At 45.1% G+C, this 19,421-nt stretch overlaps 1 protein-coding gene and 1 long non-coding RNA gene across 5 annotated transcripts; one reads left to right on the top strand and one right to left on the bottom strand.

Annotated features, from left to right (window-relative positions):
- Positions 1 to 13: 13 nt before the first annotated feature.
- LOC121922928 lies at positions 14 to 2,292 on the top strand. Its single transcript, XR_006102260.1, has 2 exons — positions 14 to 356; positions 2,166 to 2,292. It is a non-coding gene; the product is annotated as an uncharacterized LOC121922928 (long non-coding RNA).
- Positions 2,293 to 8,109: 5,817 nt separating this feature from the next.
- ATG101 (autophagy related 101) lies at positions 8,110 to 16,991 on the bottom strand. Of its 4 annotated transcripts, XM_042454647.1 has the most exons (5): positions 16,712 to 16,990; positions 15,929 to 15,986; positions 14,272 to 14,360; positions 10,046 to 10,333; positions 8,110 to 9,336 (listed from the first exon to the last, which is right to left on the bottom strand). In XM_042454647.1, exons 4-5 carry the CDS (start codon positions 10,295 to 10,297, stop codon positions 8,932 to 8,934), a joined length of 657 nt encoding a protein of 218 aa, XP_042310581.1. In that variant the 5' UTR covers positions 10,298 to 10,333; positions 14,272 to 14,360; positions 15,929 to 15,986; positions 16,712 to 16,990; the 3' UTR covers positions 8,110 to 8,931. The 4 variants fall into 4 exon arrangements, with proteins under 4 accessions (XP_042310581.1, XP_042310580.1, XP_042310582.1 ...); XM_042454646.1 differs by lacking the exon at positions 15,929 to 15,986; XM_042454648.1 differs by lacking the exons at positions 14,272 to 14,360; positions 15,929 to 15,986 and having other exon boundaries at positions 16,712 to 16,991.
- Positions 16,992 to 19,421: the final 2,430 nt, after the last annotated feature.

The following is a 19,421-nucleotide window of genomic DNA, read 5'->3' as shown; positions in this document are numbered from 1 at the left end:
AAACGCCTTGTCACTCATATGACGAAGCGGTCGCTGGTTGGAAAAGGGTTGAGGTCCGCTCAGGACGCTTGGACGTAAAAGGGGCGGGAGATAGGGTTGTCCCCGCCTCTCGCGTTACCTTATTCGGCTCTGGGTGTGCTTTTCAGAACCTGCGCCTTGGCTATTGGTTAGACACCATGTCTGTCATCAACGTTACGCTCGCTGATTGGACAACGTTCACTCCCCGCCCCCTGACGGACACGATTAGCCAATGGGTAGAAAGTAGGTGGGGACAATGTCTAAGGTCATTCTGCTTGTAGGAAGGAAGGGAGGCATTGGGCACGTGTCCTAGGTTTGCCCTTGCTGGAAATGTGGAGGTATTTCTATAGTGTTCGCCCACCATTGAAAGGGTTTGCGAAGGGGCCTCCGATTCCAGTGTTCACTGAAAAGTCAACTATGGAATGAATGAATGCAATGTCGCATCCGCACTGGAGAATTAGTGCACTTTGATACTGCTTTAACGGCCATGGCTCCATCCTACAGAATCCTGGGATTTGTAGCTTGTTGTGGCACCAGAGCTATCTTAGAAGGTTAAATATTTCACAAAAACTACAAATCCCAGAATTCCAGAGTCTGGAAACCTGACAGTCAAAGCAGTAGTCAAACTGCATTATACTTATCCCTCGTATCTGCGGCTTTGGATTTTGCAGATTTGATTATTCATGGATTTTATTAATACATTCTCTTTAGGAATATCTAGGTCCTCCAACGCAACTCTATGGTCAACTTTAACCAAAAAACTCCCCTAGGCCTTTGTAGCTCCTCCAGTGCAATTCTATGGACAATGTCTGGCAGATGTTGACCACAGAGTTGCACTGGAGGACCTAGAGATTCCTAGAGAGGTGTCTTCTCAGGTAAAAACATGGAGTTTTTTTGTTGTTTGTGGTTTTCCATTTGCGGGGGTCCTGTGCCCCTAAACCTTGCCAATGTGGAGGGACGAGTGTAATTCTCCAGTGTAGTTTTACCTAGCAAAAGGGCTTTCATTTTATAGCCAGGCTCAGCCTTGTTGATTTGAGTGGATTCAACACAATGTAATCCCATGCCTGCTTGATTTGTGTTACATATTCCAATTCCATTATGCAAAGGAATATTGAAGCACATTTGAGACTAATGGTGCAAAAGAAGTTGTAGCATAGTCATTCTTAGATTTGGTCTTTTTCAAATGCATGTCTGAGGAAGTAGACTAAGTCTATGAAAGTCTACAACTTCTTTTGCACAGTTTCAAAGGTGCTGCAAGATCCCTTGCATACTGATATTCCAGAGTAGCACACCTATGCCTCTGAATTCTAATCCAATTCCATGTTTGCATGCCTCATGTAGAAGCATTCATTGGCCAACATCTAATAATGATGCTGATGGAGTTTAACTGTTGGCATAGCTATGCTGAGTGTGTGTGAGAGGAAGTGAGGGGGGGCTTGTCCTCTCAGGCATTCAAGGGCAGCTGGAGGTTCTTAGATTAATCTCTGCCCCATCCCCAGGTCACTTGCTGGTCATGTGCTTATGCCTGGGAGCCCTATGGCTGCTCTTGCACACTTAGAGGAGAAGCAATGGCAGCTATTGCCCCACTGGACAAGGCTGCAAGCAGATTCTTTAATCACAGGTGCTCAAGAAAACTTGGACAGCTTTGGGCAGACCCTGGCTGCCAACCAATAGCCAAGGGGGATGGAGTGGCCTCTGGCAGCTCTTGTTCTCCTGCAGGGAAAAGCTGTGGCACTCCTTCCATGACTGCTTTAAAAGTACTTAACAGAGGTATTGTCAGCAGCCACTTCCAGCTGTTGCCATCTGTATCCTGCCTTGCCTTTTGCACAGCTAATTTTCAAGAGCAGGGTTATGCTCTGCCAGGCGATTCTCCTGCATTTGCAGCTATAGTGTGGGCTATGTTACAGAGTCGTGATGGGTTCTTATTCCCTTTTTGGTATGAACAATATTACTGCCCACATATTAGCAGTAGTGTGGGAAGAAGGAATTAATGTTTCAAGAGGCTCCCCACTCCAACAGGCAAAGAGCCAGGAAATGTGTATAATGTGATGGCTTAATTTTTCAAGGAACATTTCATTTACATTATATGAAATATACTAAATTAAATGCCAGAACAGAAGAACATGGTGCCATTTTGTTTCAATCAGGGCAGACCACTACATGGATCTGCAAGCATATCCAACCACCATCTTGAGGGGGAGAGAGGCCAGGCCTGGAAGAAAAAGAGCCCTCCTCCAACCACCATCTTGAGGGGGAGAGAGGCCTGGCCTGGAAAAGAGCCCTCCTCCAAAACACGCCATCTTGAAGGGAGAGAGGCCAGGCCATGGAAAAAAGGAGGAACCCCCCCCCGCACCGCTCCCCTCCAACCACCATCTTGAGGGAGAGAGCCTAGACTGGAAGAAAAAGAGCACCTCCTCTCTCCAACCACCATCTTTAAGAGGGAGAGAGGCCATGGCCCTGGAAAGAAAAAGAGCCCTCCGCCAACCACCATCTGAGGGGAGAGAGGCCTGGCCTGGAAGAAAAAGATGCCCTCCTCCAACAACCATCTAGGGGGAGAGAGGCCCTGGCCTGGAAGAAAAAGAGGCCCCTCCAACCACCATCTTGAGGGGGAGAAGCCAGGCCTGGAAGAAAAAGAGCCTCCTCCAACCACCATCTAAGGGGGAGAGGGCCTGGAGCCTGGAAGACAAAGAGCCCTCCTCCAACACCATCTTGAGGGGAGAGAGGCCTGGCCTGGAGAAAAAAAGAGCCCTCCTCCAACCACCATCGGGAGGGGAGAGAGGCCTGGCCTGGAAGACAAAGAGCCCTCCTCCAACCACCATCTTGAGGGGAGAGAGGCCTGGCTGGAAGAAAAGAGCCCTCCTCCAACCACCATCTGAGGGGAGAGAGGCCTGGCCTGAAGACAAAAGAGCCCTCCTCCAACCACCATCTTGAGGGGGAGAGAGCCTGGCCGGAAGAAAAAGAGCCTCCGCCAACAACCCATCTTGAGGGAGAGAGAGCCAGGCCTGGAAGACAAAAGAGCCCTCCTCCAACCACACATCTTGAGGGGGAGAGAGCCGGCCTGGAAGAAAAAGACCCTCCTCCACACACCATCTGAGGGAGGAAGAGGCCTGGCCTGGAAGAAACAAAGGAGCCACTCCCCCACCAAACACCATCTTGAGGGGGAGAGAGGCCAGGCCTGGAAAAAGAGCCCCTCCTCACCACCATCTTGAGGGAGAGAGGCTGGCCTGGAAGAAAAAGAGCCCTCTCCAACCACCATCTTGAAGGGGAGAGAGCCTGGCCTGGAAGAAAAAAGCCCTCCTCCAACCACCATCTTGAGGGGAGAGAGGCCTGGCCTGGAAGAAAAAGAGCCCTCCTCCAACCACCATCTTGAAGGGGAGAGAGGCCTGGCCTGGAAGAAAAAGAGCCCTCCTCCAACCCCATCTTGAGGGGAGAGAGGCCTGGCCGTGGAAGAAAAAGAGCCCTCCTCCAACCACACATCTTGAGGGAGAGAGGCCTGGCCTGGAAAAAAGAGCCCTCCTCCAACCACCATCTTGAGGGGGAGAGAGGCCTGGCCTGGAAAGACAAAGAGCCCTCCTCCAACACCATCTGAGGGGGAGAGAGGCCTGGCTGGAAGACAAAGAGACCTCCTCCAACCACCATCTTGAAGTGGAGGAGAGCCTGGCCTGGAAGACAAAAGAGCCCTCCTCAACCACCATCTTGAGGGGGAGAGAGGCCTGGCCTGGAGAACAAAGAGCCTCCTCCAACCATCATGAGGGGGAGAGAGGCCTGGCCTGGAAGAAAAAGACCCTCCCCAACCACCATCTGAGGGGGAGAGAGGCCTGGCCTGGAAGAAAAAGAGCCCTCCTCCAACCACCATCTGAGGGGGAGAGAGAGGCCTGGCCTGGAAGAAAAAGAGCTCCCCAACCACCCATCTTGAGGGGGAGAGAGGCCTGGCCTGGAAAGAAAAGAGCCCTCCTCCAACCACCATCTTGAGGGGAAGAGGCCTGCCTGGAAGAAAAGAGCCCTCCTCCAACCACATCTTGAGGGGGAGAGAGCCGGCTGGAAAGAAAAAGAGCCCTCCTCCAACCACCATCTTGAGGGGGGAGAGAGCCTGGCTGGAAGAAAAAGAGCCCTCCTCCACCACCATCTTGAGGGGGAGAGAGGCCTGGCCTGGAAGAAAAGAGCCTCCTCCAACCACCATCTTGAGGGGGAGAGAGGCCTGGCCTGGAAGAAAAAGAGCCCTCCTCCAACCACCATCTTGAGGGGGAGAGAGGCCTGGCCTGGAAGAAAAAGAGCCCTCCTCCAACCACCATCTTGAGGGGGGAGAGGGCCTGGGCCTGGAAGAAAAAGAGCCCCTCTCCAACCACCATCTGAGGGGGAGAGAGGCCTGGCCTGGAAGAAAAGAGCCCTCCTCCAACCACCATCTTGAGGGGGAGAGAGGCCTGGCCTGGAAGACAAAGAGCCCTCCTCAACCACCATCTTGAGGGGGAGAGAGGCCTGGCCTGGAAGAAAAGAGCCCTCCTCCAACCACCATCTTGAGGGGGAGAGAGGGCCTGGCCTGAAGACAAAGAGCCCTCCTCCAACCACCATCTTGAGGGGGAGAGAGAGGCCTGGCCTGGAAGACAAAGAGCCCTCCTCCAACCACCATCTTGAGGGGAGAGAGGCCTGGCCTGGAAGACAAAGAGCCTCCTCCACCACATCTTGAGGGGGAGAGAGGCCTGCCTGGAAGACAAAGAGCCCTCCTCCAACCACCATCTTGAGGGGAGAGAGGCCTGGCCTGGAAGAAAAAGAGCCCTCCTCCAACCACCACTTGAGGGGAGAGAGGCCTGGCCTGGAAGACAAAGAGCCCTCCTCCAACCACCATCTTGAGGGGAGAGAGGCCTGGCCTGGAGAAGACAAAAGAGCCCTCCCTCCAACCACCATCTTGAGGGGAGAGAGGCCTGCCTGGAAGAACAAAGAGCCCCCTCCAACCACCATCTTGAGGGGAGAGAGGCCTGGCCTGGAAGAAAGAGCCCTCCTCCAACCACCATCTTGGGAGGGGAGAGAGGCCTGGCCTGGAAGAAAAGAGCCCTCCTCCACACCATCTTGAGGGATGAGAGCCTGGCCTGGAAGACAAAGAGCCCTCCTCCACCACCATCTTGAGGGGGAGAGAGGCCTGGCCTGGAAGAAAAAGAGCCTCTCCAACCACCATCTTGAGGGAGAGAGGCTGGCTGGAAACAAGAGCCCCCTCCAACACCATCTTGAGGGGGAGAGAGGCCTGGCCCTGGAAGACAGAGCCCTCCTCCAACCACCAGCTCGAGGGGGAGAGAGCCTGGCCTGGAAGAAAAGAGCCCTCCTCAACCACCATCTGAAGGGGAGAGAGCGCCTGGCTGGAAAAAAGAGCCCTCCTCCAACCACCATCTTGAGGGGGAGAGAGGCCTGGCCTGGAAGAAAAAGAGCCCTCCTCCAACCACCATCTTGAGGGGAGAGAGCCCTGGCCTGGAAGAAAAAGAGCCCTCCTCCAACAACCATCTTGAGGGGGAGAGAGGCCTGGCCTGGAAGAAAAAGAGCCTCTCCAACCACCATCTTGAGGGGGAGAGAGGCCTGGCCTGGAAGACAAAGAGCCCTCCTCCAACCACATCTTGAAGGGAGGAGGCCTGGCCGGAAGACAAAGAGCCCTCCTCCAACACCACATCTGAGGGGGAGAGAGGCTGGCCTGGAAGAAAAAGAGCCCTCCTCCAACCACCTCTTGAAGGGAGAGAGGCCTCGGCCTGGAAGAAAAAGAGCCCTCCTCCAACCACCATCTTGAGAGGGGAGAGAGGCCTGGCCTGGAAGAGACAAAAGCCCTCCTCCAACCACCATAGTGAGGGGAGAGAGCCGGCCTGGAAGACAAAGAGCCCCTCCAACCACCATCTTGATGTTGAAGAGAGGCCTGGCCTGGAAGAAAAAGAGCCCCTCACCACCATCTTGAGGGGAGAGAGGCCTGGCCTGGAAGAAAAAGAGCCCTCCTCCAACCACCATCGTGAAGGGAGAGAGGCCTGGCCTGGAAGACAAAGAGCCCTCCTCCAACCACCATCTTGAGGGGGAGAGAGGCCTGGCCTGGAAGACAAAGAGCCCTCCTCCAACCACCATCTTGAGGGGGAGAGAGGCCTGGCCTGGAAGACAAAGAGCCCTCCTCCAACCACCATCTTGAGGGGGAGAGAGGCCTGGCCTGGAAGAAAAAGAGCCCTCCTCCAACCACCATCCTGAGGAGGAGAGAGGCCTTGCAATTTATTTATTTTTTGTATTGTTTTGCAATTTTACTGTACACCGCTATGATCATTGCGGAATAGCGGTCTATAAATAAAAATTATTATTAAAAATTATTATTATTAGTTTCAGGATCTATCCTAGAGATTTTGATTACATCTTGATTAGACTGGAGAGGACAGACTTAACGTAATTTAATGTTAAATCTTAATTTATTTGCAGAAAATGCCATAGAGATACAATTTTTTCCTTCTCATTCTTCTAGTGTTCAGTGATGCCCCATAACCAACTATTTATTGTTTGTCATCTTTGCATTCTGTACTTTCTGAAAGACTTCACAATGTCACACATAATTCGCCTGCACACACACTTTTAATTCTCACAGCTCTATAAGGTAACCTAGGATGTGTCCCAAAGTCACTTTATGAACTTAATAGACAGATTGAGTTGAACATAGATTTCAGCAGTTCAGGTTCACTTTGGCAAAGACTTTCCTAACTTTCAGTTCTGCAGAACTATTTTCAATGAAAATGTTGGCTGAAGTGTGAAGCTGATGTTTCAAAAAAGGCAAATTTCAAGCTGGACACAATTAGAAAGGGAGCTGCAAATACAAATTTGCCTGTATATAAGTCTACTGTGTGACCACTGTGAGCACAATTTTGACCAATGCACTTGGAAGAAAGGCTGTCATAAAAGGTTCATAAAAATGGCTTTTGAGGCTTTTAGAAAAAAGGTAATATGAAGCGTTTAACATAATGCATTTTGCAGTACAGTGGTGCCTCGGGTTACGAAATTAATTCGTTCCGCCGCGGCGTTCGTAACCCGATGCATTTCGCAAGCCGAAAAAGGCTTTTCCAAAGCGCGGCTAGCGGTCGCGTTTGAATTTCGCGCCGAAAAAAATTTCGTAACCCGAAAAAACCTTCGTATCCCGGAACAGTTTTTTTCAATGGAGCTTTTTCATATCCCGGAAATTTCGTAACGCGGCGCATTCGTATCCCGGGGTACCACTGTATATTCTTCCTCTTTCATAATACTAGAATCCAGGATCATCCATTGAAAGCAAATGGAAAGAGATTAAGAGGACATAGCTAAAACTGTGGAATTCATTATCATTAGACACAGTTTTAGAGTGCACTATCATTAGACCCAGTTATCTTATTCATTATAAGGGATATATATCCCCGTAGCTTACCAGAGGCAGGATGCTTTCCAACATCAGTTACTGGGGAGCACAGGCAGAAAGGTGGTGTTGCCCTCATGTCTTGGTTTCCTACAGGCATCTGATGGACCTCTGTGTGAACAAATGTTGAACTAGATAGGCCAGGGGTAGGCAACCTTTTTGAGCCGGGGGCCGGGTTGCTGTCCCTCAGACAACTGGGGGGCCGAAGCCAAAAAATAAATAATTAAATAATTTAAAAAAATTAAATACATAAATAAACCAGGACAAATGTAGGACAAAATTTTCAAATGGAAGACACTTTTTTTAAAAAAAATGGAGGACACGCAAAAATTTTTTTGCTGATTTTAAAAAAAAATGTTAATATAAATGCATGTTTCTGAGGCTTCTATAGACAATTGCCCCCCAAAGGCCCCGGCGGCAATCGGCGGCAGAACTGGGCTGGGGCCGGTCCCAAGGCCTCGCCGGGCCGCATGTTGCCTACCCCTGAGATAGGCCTTTGGAGTGATCCAGCATGGCTCTTTTTATGTTCTACAATTGAGAGCAGCTGAAACTAAACAGCTGTCATCCAGAGAAGTAAAACTGTTTTATATGCATATGAACCAGTCAGATAGAAACTGAATGGCTTGGGATAATTGGGAACATCTTTAGTGTATGTTCTCTGAAAGCTACTTTTGTACTGAATAAAATTATTACAGGAACGGCAATGTTTTTAGATTTTTGTTTAATTCTCAAATTATTTTAATATATAATCTACAAAGGAAAAACATACACAAGACACGGAGAATCTTTAGATCCTCTAGAAATGCAAGCTCCCCCTTCCAAACTCTATTAAGAAACAGAAACTGTGGCTTTGAGATGTGCTGAAATGGCTCCTTCCTGAAACTGAGTCACAATAATAATATGGGCTCTGAGTCGTTTACATGTGGCTGCCCTGGAATTCATGCAAACAAGAGACAGTGGTCTTTTAATCAGATTAACTGTCCTAAAGCCAACAGCGGATCAAAGAAAAAGGGTATGTTATCAGCAAGAAAGGCGTACATTTTACCATGGAAGATAATCCGAATTTATCAGATTTCCATATGCAAAAGATCCCATAATCATAAAATCAAGGCATTTGGTCTAAACTAAGTTTTAGGGCTCACAAAGAGCACCAGCCTTGGAATGATCAGCGATTACATTAGGAAAAGACTCATGAAACATGCACCCCATTTTTCCTATAAAGATACATACTGGAATTCATTTAATGGAGCTAAGACTAATGGAAAAGAAGACTCAAGAAGGCTTCCTAGTTTTAATTTCCTATTATAAGTGAGAAAAGCTGAGATGTAGAGAGCTGATGCATAAGGCTAGTTTCATCTTTGTCTGGAAAGGACCGTGGAGCTCATGAAACAGAATAGGGCACCGGGATATAAATACTCCTGGATTTTCTAGGAGAATAGCTGGTTTAATTTAGGGACTTGGTGAGGGCAGAAAGCCAATTGTTCATATTGCTTCCCAATAATGTCAGATTCAGCATTGCATTGACATCAAAGTGCCAGGGTGTCTTTGATGAGGCGCCGCATGGTGGTAGTGACAGAGGTTCCAAGTGAGTCAGTGATCTGGTAAGAAATCTTGTAGAGGTAGGGCTGGACATCCCGCAGCCCTATATCAAAGACATTGTCCACCTCAGACTGTGTAGGCATCTTGGGCAAGTACTCATGTCGATTCATCACTTCCACAATATTGATGATTTTTTCACAGAGTTTCTCACCCACCTTCTCCCGACAGATCTGCCGCTCCTGTTCATTAGCCAGGCTCACCACATTCACTTTGACTGTCCAAACTTCCCAAGGGATGCACTCATCAGAGAATGGCCATCGTGATTTTTTCTTCTGATAGAACTCCAGAGAGATCTGTCCCATGCCATCACTGCCTGAGTTCCGCAGCGCATCCTGGGAAAAGAGAAAAGAACAATGACCATTGGTTCCTCAAGTTTCCATCACAACATACAGAAATCAATGTTACCTGTACTGTACTAAGAATAATAATTCCCTGTGCAGAGCTGTTGCCATATAAAGGCATTCTACTTATGACTGCAATCCATTTATTACATCCTGTCCTAAGCCAAAGGTATTCAATGAAATTCAAAATCAAATGAAATATAATAACAATTAGAACATAGCAACATAGGAAACCACCAGTAGTTGACATCATCTTAAAAGAAGAAATAATTAATTAAAAATACACTAGAACAAAATCCTGTTTCTACAGCTCAACAAAATGAAGGTAGTATTGTAGCTACATATACATGTTCCAAAATGTGGATGGTGCAACTAAGAAAACCGCTTTCACATTCACCTTTGTATCTAAGTTAGTAAAAAGACACAGAAGAGGAATGGAATTCTTGGATAGATTTTTAAAGGAGGAACAGATTCCAAAAATAACCAATTTTTATACTTTCTAGGGCTTGGCTTTATACCGTAAGTTAAAACCAGCACTTTGAGCCTAGAAACAACCAGCTAACCAGTGTAATCAGTTTTCTGGCACCAGGCAAGACTCTTGGGGCTGAATTCTGAAACAACAGACCTTTATCTTCCTGAACAGCCCCGCACAGATATAAAAAACTGCTCATCAAATAATCATAGCACCAAGAACCTTTACCTTGAACTCCCCAACAGCCTTTCTCAATGCCCGGTCGAGCTCTTCTGAAGAGACCCTGACGTAAGTGAAATCAATGAAGTCACAGTCAACATCTTGTGTGCCGACTGTTCCAATAGAATAGGTTCCTTCCTTCTTGTAATGGAACTTCCCTGTGCTGCGATGGAGCAGTATTGTGTGTAACACAGCCAGCATAGCCTCTTCAATTTGGCGACCCTCGACTGATATCTCCAGCACCTCTGAACGACAGTTCATCTTGGCTTTTGCAAAGGTAAACAGCTAAGCTGCTCTCTAATGAAAACAAGAGTGAAAGCAAAACAGATAAATGGAGGACAGGAATATCCAATATTAACTGCTACACACACACACACAAGTTTTAAAGGAAAGTAAAATCTATATACATAGTTGTTTTAAAAGGAAAATAATCAAGGAAGAATGGGCTTTGGCTGTGTGATTAAGGGAAAAGAGGAAAATTTGGGAGATCAAAATTAAACAGCAACATTGGATCCCCCCCCATTTTTTCATTCATCACTTATTCAGTTATGTGAGAAAATCAAATTATGGCTTGAATAGGGAAAAAGTGTTTATATTTTTGAAATCATACCACATATTCAGATCAACAAAGGAACATTATCTGTGCTATCAACCTAACAACTATTGTGGGAATGGCTGGTTCTCACAAGATAATGATTACTCTCTATACTTCCTATATTTTACTACTTTCTGATCTCGCTGATTATAATTCCCTTTCTAACGTGTATACGTATATGTGCATGTGCGTGTATGTGTAAATTATTGGGCACACATTTTATGTATATGATAAAGTAGACTGTAGTCCATGAAAATGTATGTTATAATAAAGCTGTTAGTCTTCAAGACTAACTTTAGAACAGTGCTTTTCAGCCTATCTAATGTGGGGGACTGGCATTTTTTCTCTAACGTGCCAGGGACTATATTTGGTACTATATTTAGGCTCAATGGCTTGAACTCTTCCTTTCTTTCCTGGAAACTTTCTCTCCAGGAACTAGTAGCTAGTACATGTGGACCAACACCAGTCCATAGACCATCATTTTGAGTAGCTCTGCTCTAGAAGACTGTTGATTTTGCATTAATGCAGCAGAAAGGCACAAAAGCCAAAAGAAACCTCCCTTTTCTACACAAATGCTAATGGCTTAGGAACAATGTTCCTTTTTTTGCATCTTACATAGAAGAAGTCTTTAAGACAAGTTAGAACAAACAGGGGGGAAAAGTGGGGCCACATATCCCTTGCCTGGGACATTGGGAGCATCAAGCGCTAGACTCCACACTACTAGAACTGTTTCTACTAGCAGAACTTAGAGGATGATTTTCCTTTCTGCAGCTCAAAATCTGCTTCAAAGGGTTGAAGGATTTAGCTCACCCCCCTGATTTTCAGGGTGTACTGTAGAGAAAAAACATGAATGACAGAAAAAAACTACAAGCAATAAAGAAAAGAAGAGAAGAAAAACAAGATAGAGATAGGAACAAACTAAGAATTATGAATGCAACAGTGCAATGGCTTGTGCAGAAAGATAAAGAAAATTACTACAATGGACAATGCAAAGAAATAGAAGACAACAACAAAAAGGGAAGAACAAGAGATCTGTTTTACAAGATCTGGGAAATCAAAGGAGGACAATCTACAACAATAAAAATAACATAATCCAAGACCAGGAGGGAATAAAAAGATGTTGGATGCAATACACAGAAGAATTATACAAAAGAGATGACAAAATGAAAGACACATGGAACAAAGTGACATATGAAGATGAACCCCAAATTCTACAAAGTGAGGTGAAAACTGTAATAAGAGAAATAGCGAAAAACAAATCACCAGGAACAAATGATATTTCAATTGAACTGCTGCAATCTACATTGACAAAATCAACTCTAGTGCTACCCAACATATGTCAACAGATATGGAAAACAAAGCGATGGCCAACAGATTGCAAGTGACCATCCTCATCCACAGAAAGGGATACACAAGAGACTGCAGCAACTGTAGGACCATAGCACTGATCTGCCATGCAAGCAAAATCATACTCAAAATTTTGCAACATAGACTCCAACCATGGAGAGAGAAATTCCAGAGGTTCAAGCAGGATTCAGGAAAGGAAGAGGCACTAGGGACCACATTGCAAACATAAAATGGCTAATGGAGTGCACCAGGGAATTCCAGGGAAAATAATGACCACCGAGGCCCTTCACAAGTTCAACCTAGACGATGAAGAAATAGAAATAGTAAAAGAATTCCCATACTTGGGCTCAAACATTGATAGAAATGCAGTCAGGAAATCAGAAAAAGATTGAGAACGGGGAGGGTGGCTATAAAAGAACTAGAAAAGATTCTAAAATGCAAAGATATACAACTGTGCACAAAAGTTAGAATCATACAAGCTATTGTATTCCCTATTACCATGTATGGATGTAAGAGCTGGACAGTTAAGAAAGAAGATAGGAAGAAAATCCATTCATTTGAGATGTGGTATGAAGAAGAGTGCTGAGGATCCCACGGACAGCCAAAAGGACAAACAAATGGGTCCTAGAGCAGATCAAGTGGGAAACTTCACTGGAAGCCAAGATGACCAAACTGAGGCTGTTGTACCATCATGAGAAGGAAGGACTCACTGAAAAAGACAATATAACGCTGGGAGAGGTGGAGGGAAGTAGGAGGAGAGGAAGGCCACATGCTAGATGGATGGACTCTATGGGTTTTATGGGATTGCAGGAATTAAGCAGTCAACTGAGTGGTATTCACTCCTTTGACTTGTATAAAGAAGAGTTCTAATCAAGAAAAGGTATGATGGTTTACAAAGGAATCACTTGTACTACCTTTGAGACTGAGTTCAGCTTTAACTATGGTCATTGAGGGACAAAAGCAGGAGGAAAAGTGTTGCCTAATGCCAGGATGAGGGGATGACCATATGAATGGTGGAGGGAGTTTTGGAATGTGGTGTGTGCAGACTGGGATTTTCCAGACTAACAAGGCTATGTCTCTGAATTCAACAGGTGTGATGGCAGTGGTGGGACACATGCAACCAGAACGTGTCTTCTACAGGCATGTCATTGACCACAGCTAAAACACTGCCTGGTTACTACTGTCTTAGAAGAAAGTAAGAGATAGTGCCTTCTTTTAATACCTGTAACTGACAGAGATTTAATAAGTACTGTAGTAAGTTTCAAACAAGCTTTTAGATTGCCCCCTAGTGGTTTCCAATGTGGATTCAGGTTGGAAAATTTGAATACACTGCATATTTATTCATTTATTTGCATAGATTACTCAACACTCAGTTAACATCAGATAGTAGATGACGGGCACCTTGTAATTGAGCTACTTGCCAGGATTCAATGGTGTATTTTCTGATAGATCTCCCTGCTTCTTCCAGAATTGGCAATGCCCTCCTTCCAGCAATCCCTACCCCATCCAATCTATAACACAGCTCCACAGGGGTAGGGGTCCCTATGGAGCAGGTTCTTAAGCTACAGAAGGCTACAGCAGAAGTGGGAAAGAAGGTAAATTCCAATTCTACTGGTATTAGATATTAAAGTATCCTGTTGGGTCCTGGACATTATTCAAATAAACTGGCAAAACAGAAATATTTTTGTAATGCTATGATGAAATTTTTTTGTAATGCATCAATAGGATAGTGTCCAAATCAAGGGAAATAGTAGTGTCTCTCTATTCTGCTTTGGTCAGACCTCACCTGCAATACTGTGTCCAGTTTTGAGGACCATAGTATAAGAAGAATATTGACAAGCTGGAACATGTCCAGAGAAGCAGGATCTTGATGATCAAAGGTCTGGAAACCAAGCCCCATGAGGACCGAATTAGGGTTTAATTTGGTTAACAGAAGAATGAGAGGTGGCATGATAGCTATCTTTAAATATCTGAAGAGATGTAACGCAGAAGACAGATTTATTCTGCCACCCCAGAGAATAGAACATTAGATTAAGATTTCAAGAAGAGATTCTACCTTAACATTAGGAAAAAACTTCTTTACTGTAGCATTGTTCAACCGTGGAACAGACAGCTTTGGGAGTGGGGTGGACTCTCTATTTTGGAGATGTTTAAGCAGAGGCTGGATGGGCATCTTTCAGGACTGCTGTGATTATGTACTCTTGCATGGCAGGGGTTTGACAAGATGGCCCTTGTGGCTCCTTCCAGCTCTAAGACTCTTATGAATCTATGAAATACGGAAAAGGTGGCAAACCTTAAGCCAGAGGTATAGCAGCCTTAGAGGTTGTCACAAAAACTGTACAGGGATTTATTTCACATTTCCAAGCTGCTCCTCACCAACACCTAAGGACAGATAACAGTACAATTAAAACAAATACTCTACTGGCACCAATTAAAATATGCAAAACTAAGAAGGGCTTAAAGTTGTTGTTGTTGTTGTTGTTGTTGTTGTTGTTATCATCTTATATCCCGCCTTTCTCCCAACATAGGGACTCAAGACTGCAAACAACAAATACAAAACAATACAATTTAAAAACAGCACAACAATATTAAAATATATAAATATAAAATTTAAAAACCAATTAAACAATTTTAAGAGTTAAAACAGTAAAAATTAAAATATAACATGTTAAAATACGAACCATTAAAATTTACATAGTACAACATTAAAAAAAAAACCAGCCCTGAAAGTTTTACATATCAATATCCCAGAATTTTCTGGAAAGTCATGAGAAGTGTTGCCCAGTTCGTCCTTTTTATAGGAAGGACATAACATCTATCTATCTATCTATCTATCTATCTATCTATCTATCTATCTATCTGTCTATCTGTATAGGACATAAAGGAGGGGATTTTGGAAGAAGCAACATTTCTCACCCCAGTATTGCTATGACAGGAAAAGCTGTACAGAATTCAAAATATTCTATTCAAATATTAGAAGTGCTGCAGAAATGCCCTCTGTTTTGTTTCAGAGTATAGTTTCCCTAGTTCTCCAACTTGGCTGTGTGTGTGTGTGTGCGCACACACACACACATACATATATATTACTGCTGCTGTATTCAGTGTGGTTTTATGGGGGAAATTTTAAAAATCTGGAAAAATCTGTTCATTTTCAGTAGTGGAGGAAAAATATATAGTATCCTACACTGATCTGAATCTGATTTAGTACATACTGCTTATATTTAATCAACATAACTAAAAACTTATCTTACAAGTGCTACATGTGCTTTATACATAGCTGAAAGTATTTTCTAACGGCCGATACTCTTTGCACTGATTCCTCCCCACCCGCCCCAAATTCAATGAACACAGTTGGGCAGCAATTCTAATCATACAGGAACCTCACTGGACATAGCACGCCTTTGCTTAAGCATGCATAGGGCATATCAAATGCAAGAACATAAAGGCATATCGCTGAAACTTATCTGAAGAAACACATTATGAAACAGAGTCTTTTGATACGTGCGTTTAGCTTCTGTGTTCTTGAATTTCTATCTGAATCTGGTACACAAATTTCAGATTGTGTGTAGATTTTAGCTGCTTTTGTTTCAGATGCTTAAAGTAAATTGTCTTAAATTCAGGGTTAGGATAAGAGGTATATATATACATGTCAAAGAAGTGGTTGGATGTAATAAAGATGTGACATAAACAGAACAACCAGTATAGTCTAAGAGTTGATCACACTGGGGCTGATTTTGGCATTAAGGAGAGATTAAAGGGCATTTGAAGCATCCCACAAATGAAGCAGAAATGGTGAGTAATTGTGGGGATGATTACCACATGCAATTGCGCAAATAAAGCGATACTGGAAATGCATTATTGCTGAAATCCCGAAAGTAAAAAGATGTGCATTAATGCTTCTTTGTCACCCCTTTAATGGCAGGTTTTGTGAAATTGTTATGTGTAATTACGTGATTTTCCCAGGATTTTCATGGGATAAACGCCCGATCTCCTTCGTGTGATAAACTCCTAAAGGTGAGAAGCACAACTGAACCAAAGTCTGTTATCAGTAAGCGACATATATATTCCTTTATGTTTTTAATGTATGGTGGATTCTGACTAACATATTCACATTTTGTTTTGTTTTACAGGCCAGAGGACAGGGAGACTTGAGAGATGTCTCATCCAGAGGGCCGAAGTGAGTCAGGGCTGACTGGAAGGCGGTTAAAACAACAACAGCAGCAGCAGCAGCACAAAACTTATTTGCTGTTGTGCATGTTGTTGTTGTGTACTTTTCAAGTCCTTTCCGACTTGCAGCAACCCTAAGGCAAGTTTTCTTGGCAAGTTTCTTCAGAGGGGGGTTTGCCATGGCCTGAGGCTGAGAGAGTGTGACTTGCCCTGGGTCACCCATTGGGTTTACGTGGCTGAGGCAGGATTTGAACCCTGAACCTTCAGAGTCAGAGTCCAACACTCAAAGCCCTCCAGCACAACTGACACAAAACCCTGGGCGAGAGGGCTCCGTGTCACCCAGGTGCTGGAAGGCTGACATAAGAGTGGTGACAGCCATGGCTCTGCCTGCCTCCTTCAGGCGCCTAGTCCAGGCCACTCAGCCTTAAAAAGGTCAGGGGGGGGGGGGGGGGAGAGAGAAAGGCCGTTGGTAACCATGGCAACGGAGAAGGGGCCGCGCGCACCGCCCTTTGCGAGGGGGGCAACATCTAACAGCGCCCCCCGTTTTGGAATAGAACGAGGCTCACCTGGCGTCTCCTGGCGAACACCTTCATCCTCGGACCGGACCAACTGAGGACCAAAGGGGGGGACACTCCAAAGACCACACTCTCGGAGCAAACCAAGATTACTCTCCCCCCCGCCGCACCCAATTAAAGTACGACGGCTCCACGTACTCCTCTTTAGGGATTGTTTATGGAGAGGCTCCGCCCTTCTTTGCCTTCTTCTTCCTCCTCCCCCCCTCCACTCTTATTCTTAGTACGTTCCAAGAAAACAAACCGCAGCCGAACGTCACGACACGCAGACTTCCGGGTCTCAGACGGAGGCGTTTAGCTCTCTGCTGCCTCCTGTCGGCTGAGGGCGTAGTTGCGTTGTGATAGATAATTATGTAACCCGCCGCTGGGTGAACCCTGGGCAAAACCACACTCTCTCAGCCTCCTCCTCTTCCTCCTCCTCAGGGGAAGGCAAGCAAGGGCAGGCCTCCTCTGGACAAAGCTGCTGACCATGAACCGGAAATGGGTTGAAGGCACACAACAAACAAAACATAATATTTTACACACACACACTATATTCGATGTGTCCTTCCAGCCTGTGCAATGGATTTTTCTGGTGGAGTGCAGCGTGCACAGAACTAGCCTCACCCTTTAAACCAGAGGTTCGTCTGCTGAGGCCTTGACAAGCATGGACGGTGGCAGCGAGGTCCTCGGGTCGCATACGTACAGTATATGTATATATTACGCTATATAATGTGTATGTGTATTCCTTCAGCAGTTTCTCCGGTGAAACTAGGGTGCTTTTGTTTTTCTGTGTGCCTTCAAGTTATCTCCCATTTATGGCAACCTATCGTCCTTTTTGAGGGGCAAGGTTTGTCCAGAGGAAGTTTGCCCTTGCCTTCCCCTGAGGAGGCTGAGAGAGTGTGACTTATTGCCCAAGGGTCACCCAGTGACTGAGCTGGGATTCAAACCCTTGTCTCCAGAGTCCTAGTCCAACACTCAAACCACTATGCCACACTGGCTCTATATAGTATTATATATAATAAATGCACACACACACATATATAATCTATGGATATCATGTCTATATAGATATATACACATACACACATTATATAATACAGATATAGATACATTCATTAGTTCGTTTTTATTCTTTTCTGGGGGAAGGTTCCTGTTACATAAAAGAGGTGGGACTAGCATTATACATGATGGATATATATATATATATAGAGAGAGAGGATGGAGATCTGATGTATATGCTATATATATATGTATATATGTATATATATAGCATATACATTTACACAGCATACAAAGATCGCATTTCCATCCTATTCCTATTTATAAGCCTGATGCTGCTCGCCCTCGCTTCCACGGAAGCAAAGACGTCGATCACCACCGGGTGCGCATGCGCAACGCCCTCTAGTCTCCACCAGCCCCCAAGAAGACAAAAACTTCGCCTACGTAATACGTCATCCGTGCGCGCGAGCGAACGTTCTTGTCACGCGGGGAAGGTGAGCAGGCGGAGAGCCGGGGCTCCGTGTTAATGACGTCATCGAGCTCGGCTGCTGCCAGGTGACCCTGAGTATAAGCGTGTGTGCGCACGCGCAGCAGCCTCCCTTCAAGTCCCCTGCCGACTTATGGCTCCCCCATGAACTTCAGAGGGTTTTCTCGGGCAAGGCATCCTCAGAGGTGGTTTTGCCAGGTCCTGCCCTCTGAAATAGAGCCCACAGCACCTGGGGCTCGCTGTCGGACTCCCATCCAAGGGCTATCCGGGGCTGACCCTGCTTAGCTTCCAAGAACAGACGGGAACCTGGTGCCTTTCGGGTATTTTACCATAGAAAGCTTGCCCCTTGTTATGAGGCTGGCAGGTGTTGCTTTTTACAAGAGAGAAGGTGGTTCTTTGTATACAGACCAAGCGAAACGCTTTTGGGCGAGGGCCCTTCATGAAGACAGCAGTCTGTGCACTGTTAATGGTTAACAAAAACCCATGGATGCTGCCTGTGAAAGCCTTCCGCTTCACACTTAACTGAAATGCATACTTTCAGGTGGTGTTTAGCTACAACAAGACTTTTTAGATTGTGCACCACAGGCAGTTGTTACATGTTGGTTTTATGATGCCTGTAAAGCGTCGCGTAGATATATAAACAACAACAACAACAACAATAATGTTCGTATTTGCTTCCTGCTTATCAGCCTTGCGTGTCATGAGTCTCACTTTTCCCTTCCTGCTGTTTTGAAAACTAGCAGTACTAGGCTTAAAATAAATAATAATGTTATTTATACTTACAATGATAAAACAAAGAGCCTTCAAATGTGGTTTACAGATTTTAAAAACTGACGGAGAGTGGACTGGGACTTTTTCCTTGGGTCATCTGCAAAGGATTAAAAGGTTTCCCCTAGGAAGAATTACTCTTCCTGAGAGAACAATATCTGTCCCCTTCTCCCCAGAAGTCAATTTGAGGTTTACTCCTCAGTCATTTTCATGTTTTACCAGTTCTCTGGTAAATTGGCTTTAAAAGTCTGAAAGGCTTGAATTTATGTTTAGATTTGGGTGCAATACTTTAGTGGGACTTATTCCTAACAGCCCAGTATAAATTTTACAGGATAATTACATTTTGTTTGTTCCTCTCTTATGCAGTGTGTTCCCTTCAGTAATTGATAAGCAAAAACATACTCCATGATTAGACACTTGTAAATATTTCTGATGTGGAATAATAATACAGTTTCACAACTCTTCATT

The sequence above is a fragment of the Sceloporus undulatus genome, chromosome 2 (assembly GCF_019175285.1).
Source record: "Sceloporus undulatus isolate JIND9_A2432 ecotype Alabama chromosome 2, SceUnd_v1.1, whole genome shotgun sequence".
Lineage (NCBI taxonomy): Eukaryota > Metazoa > Chordata > Lepidosauria > Squamata > Phrynosomatidae > Sceloporus > Sceloporus undulatus.
This window is presented reverse-complemented; position numbering and strand designations above follow the sequence as displayed.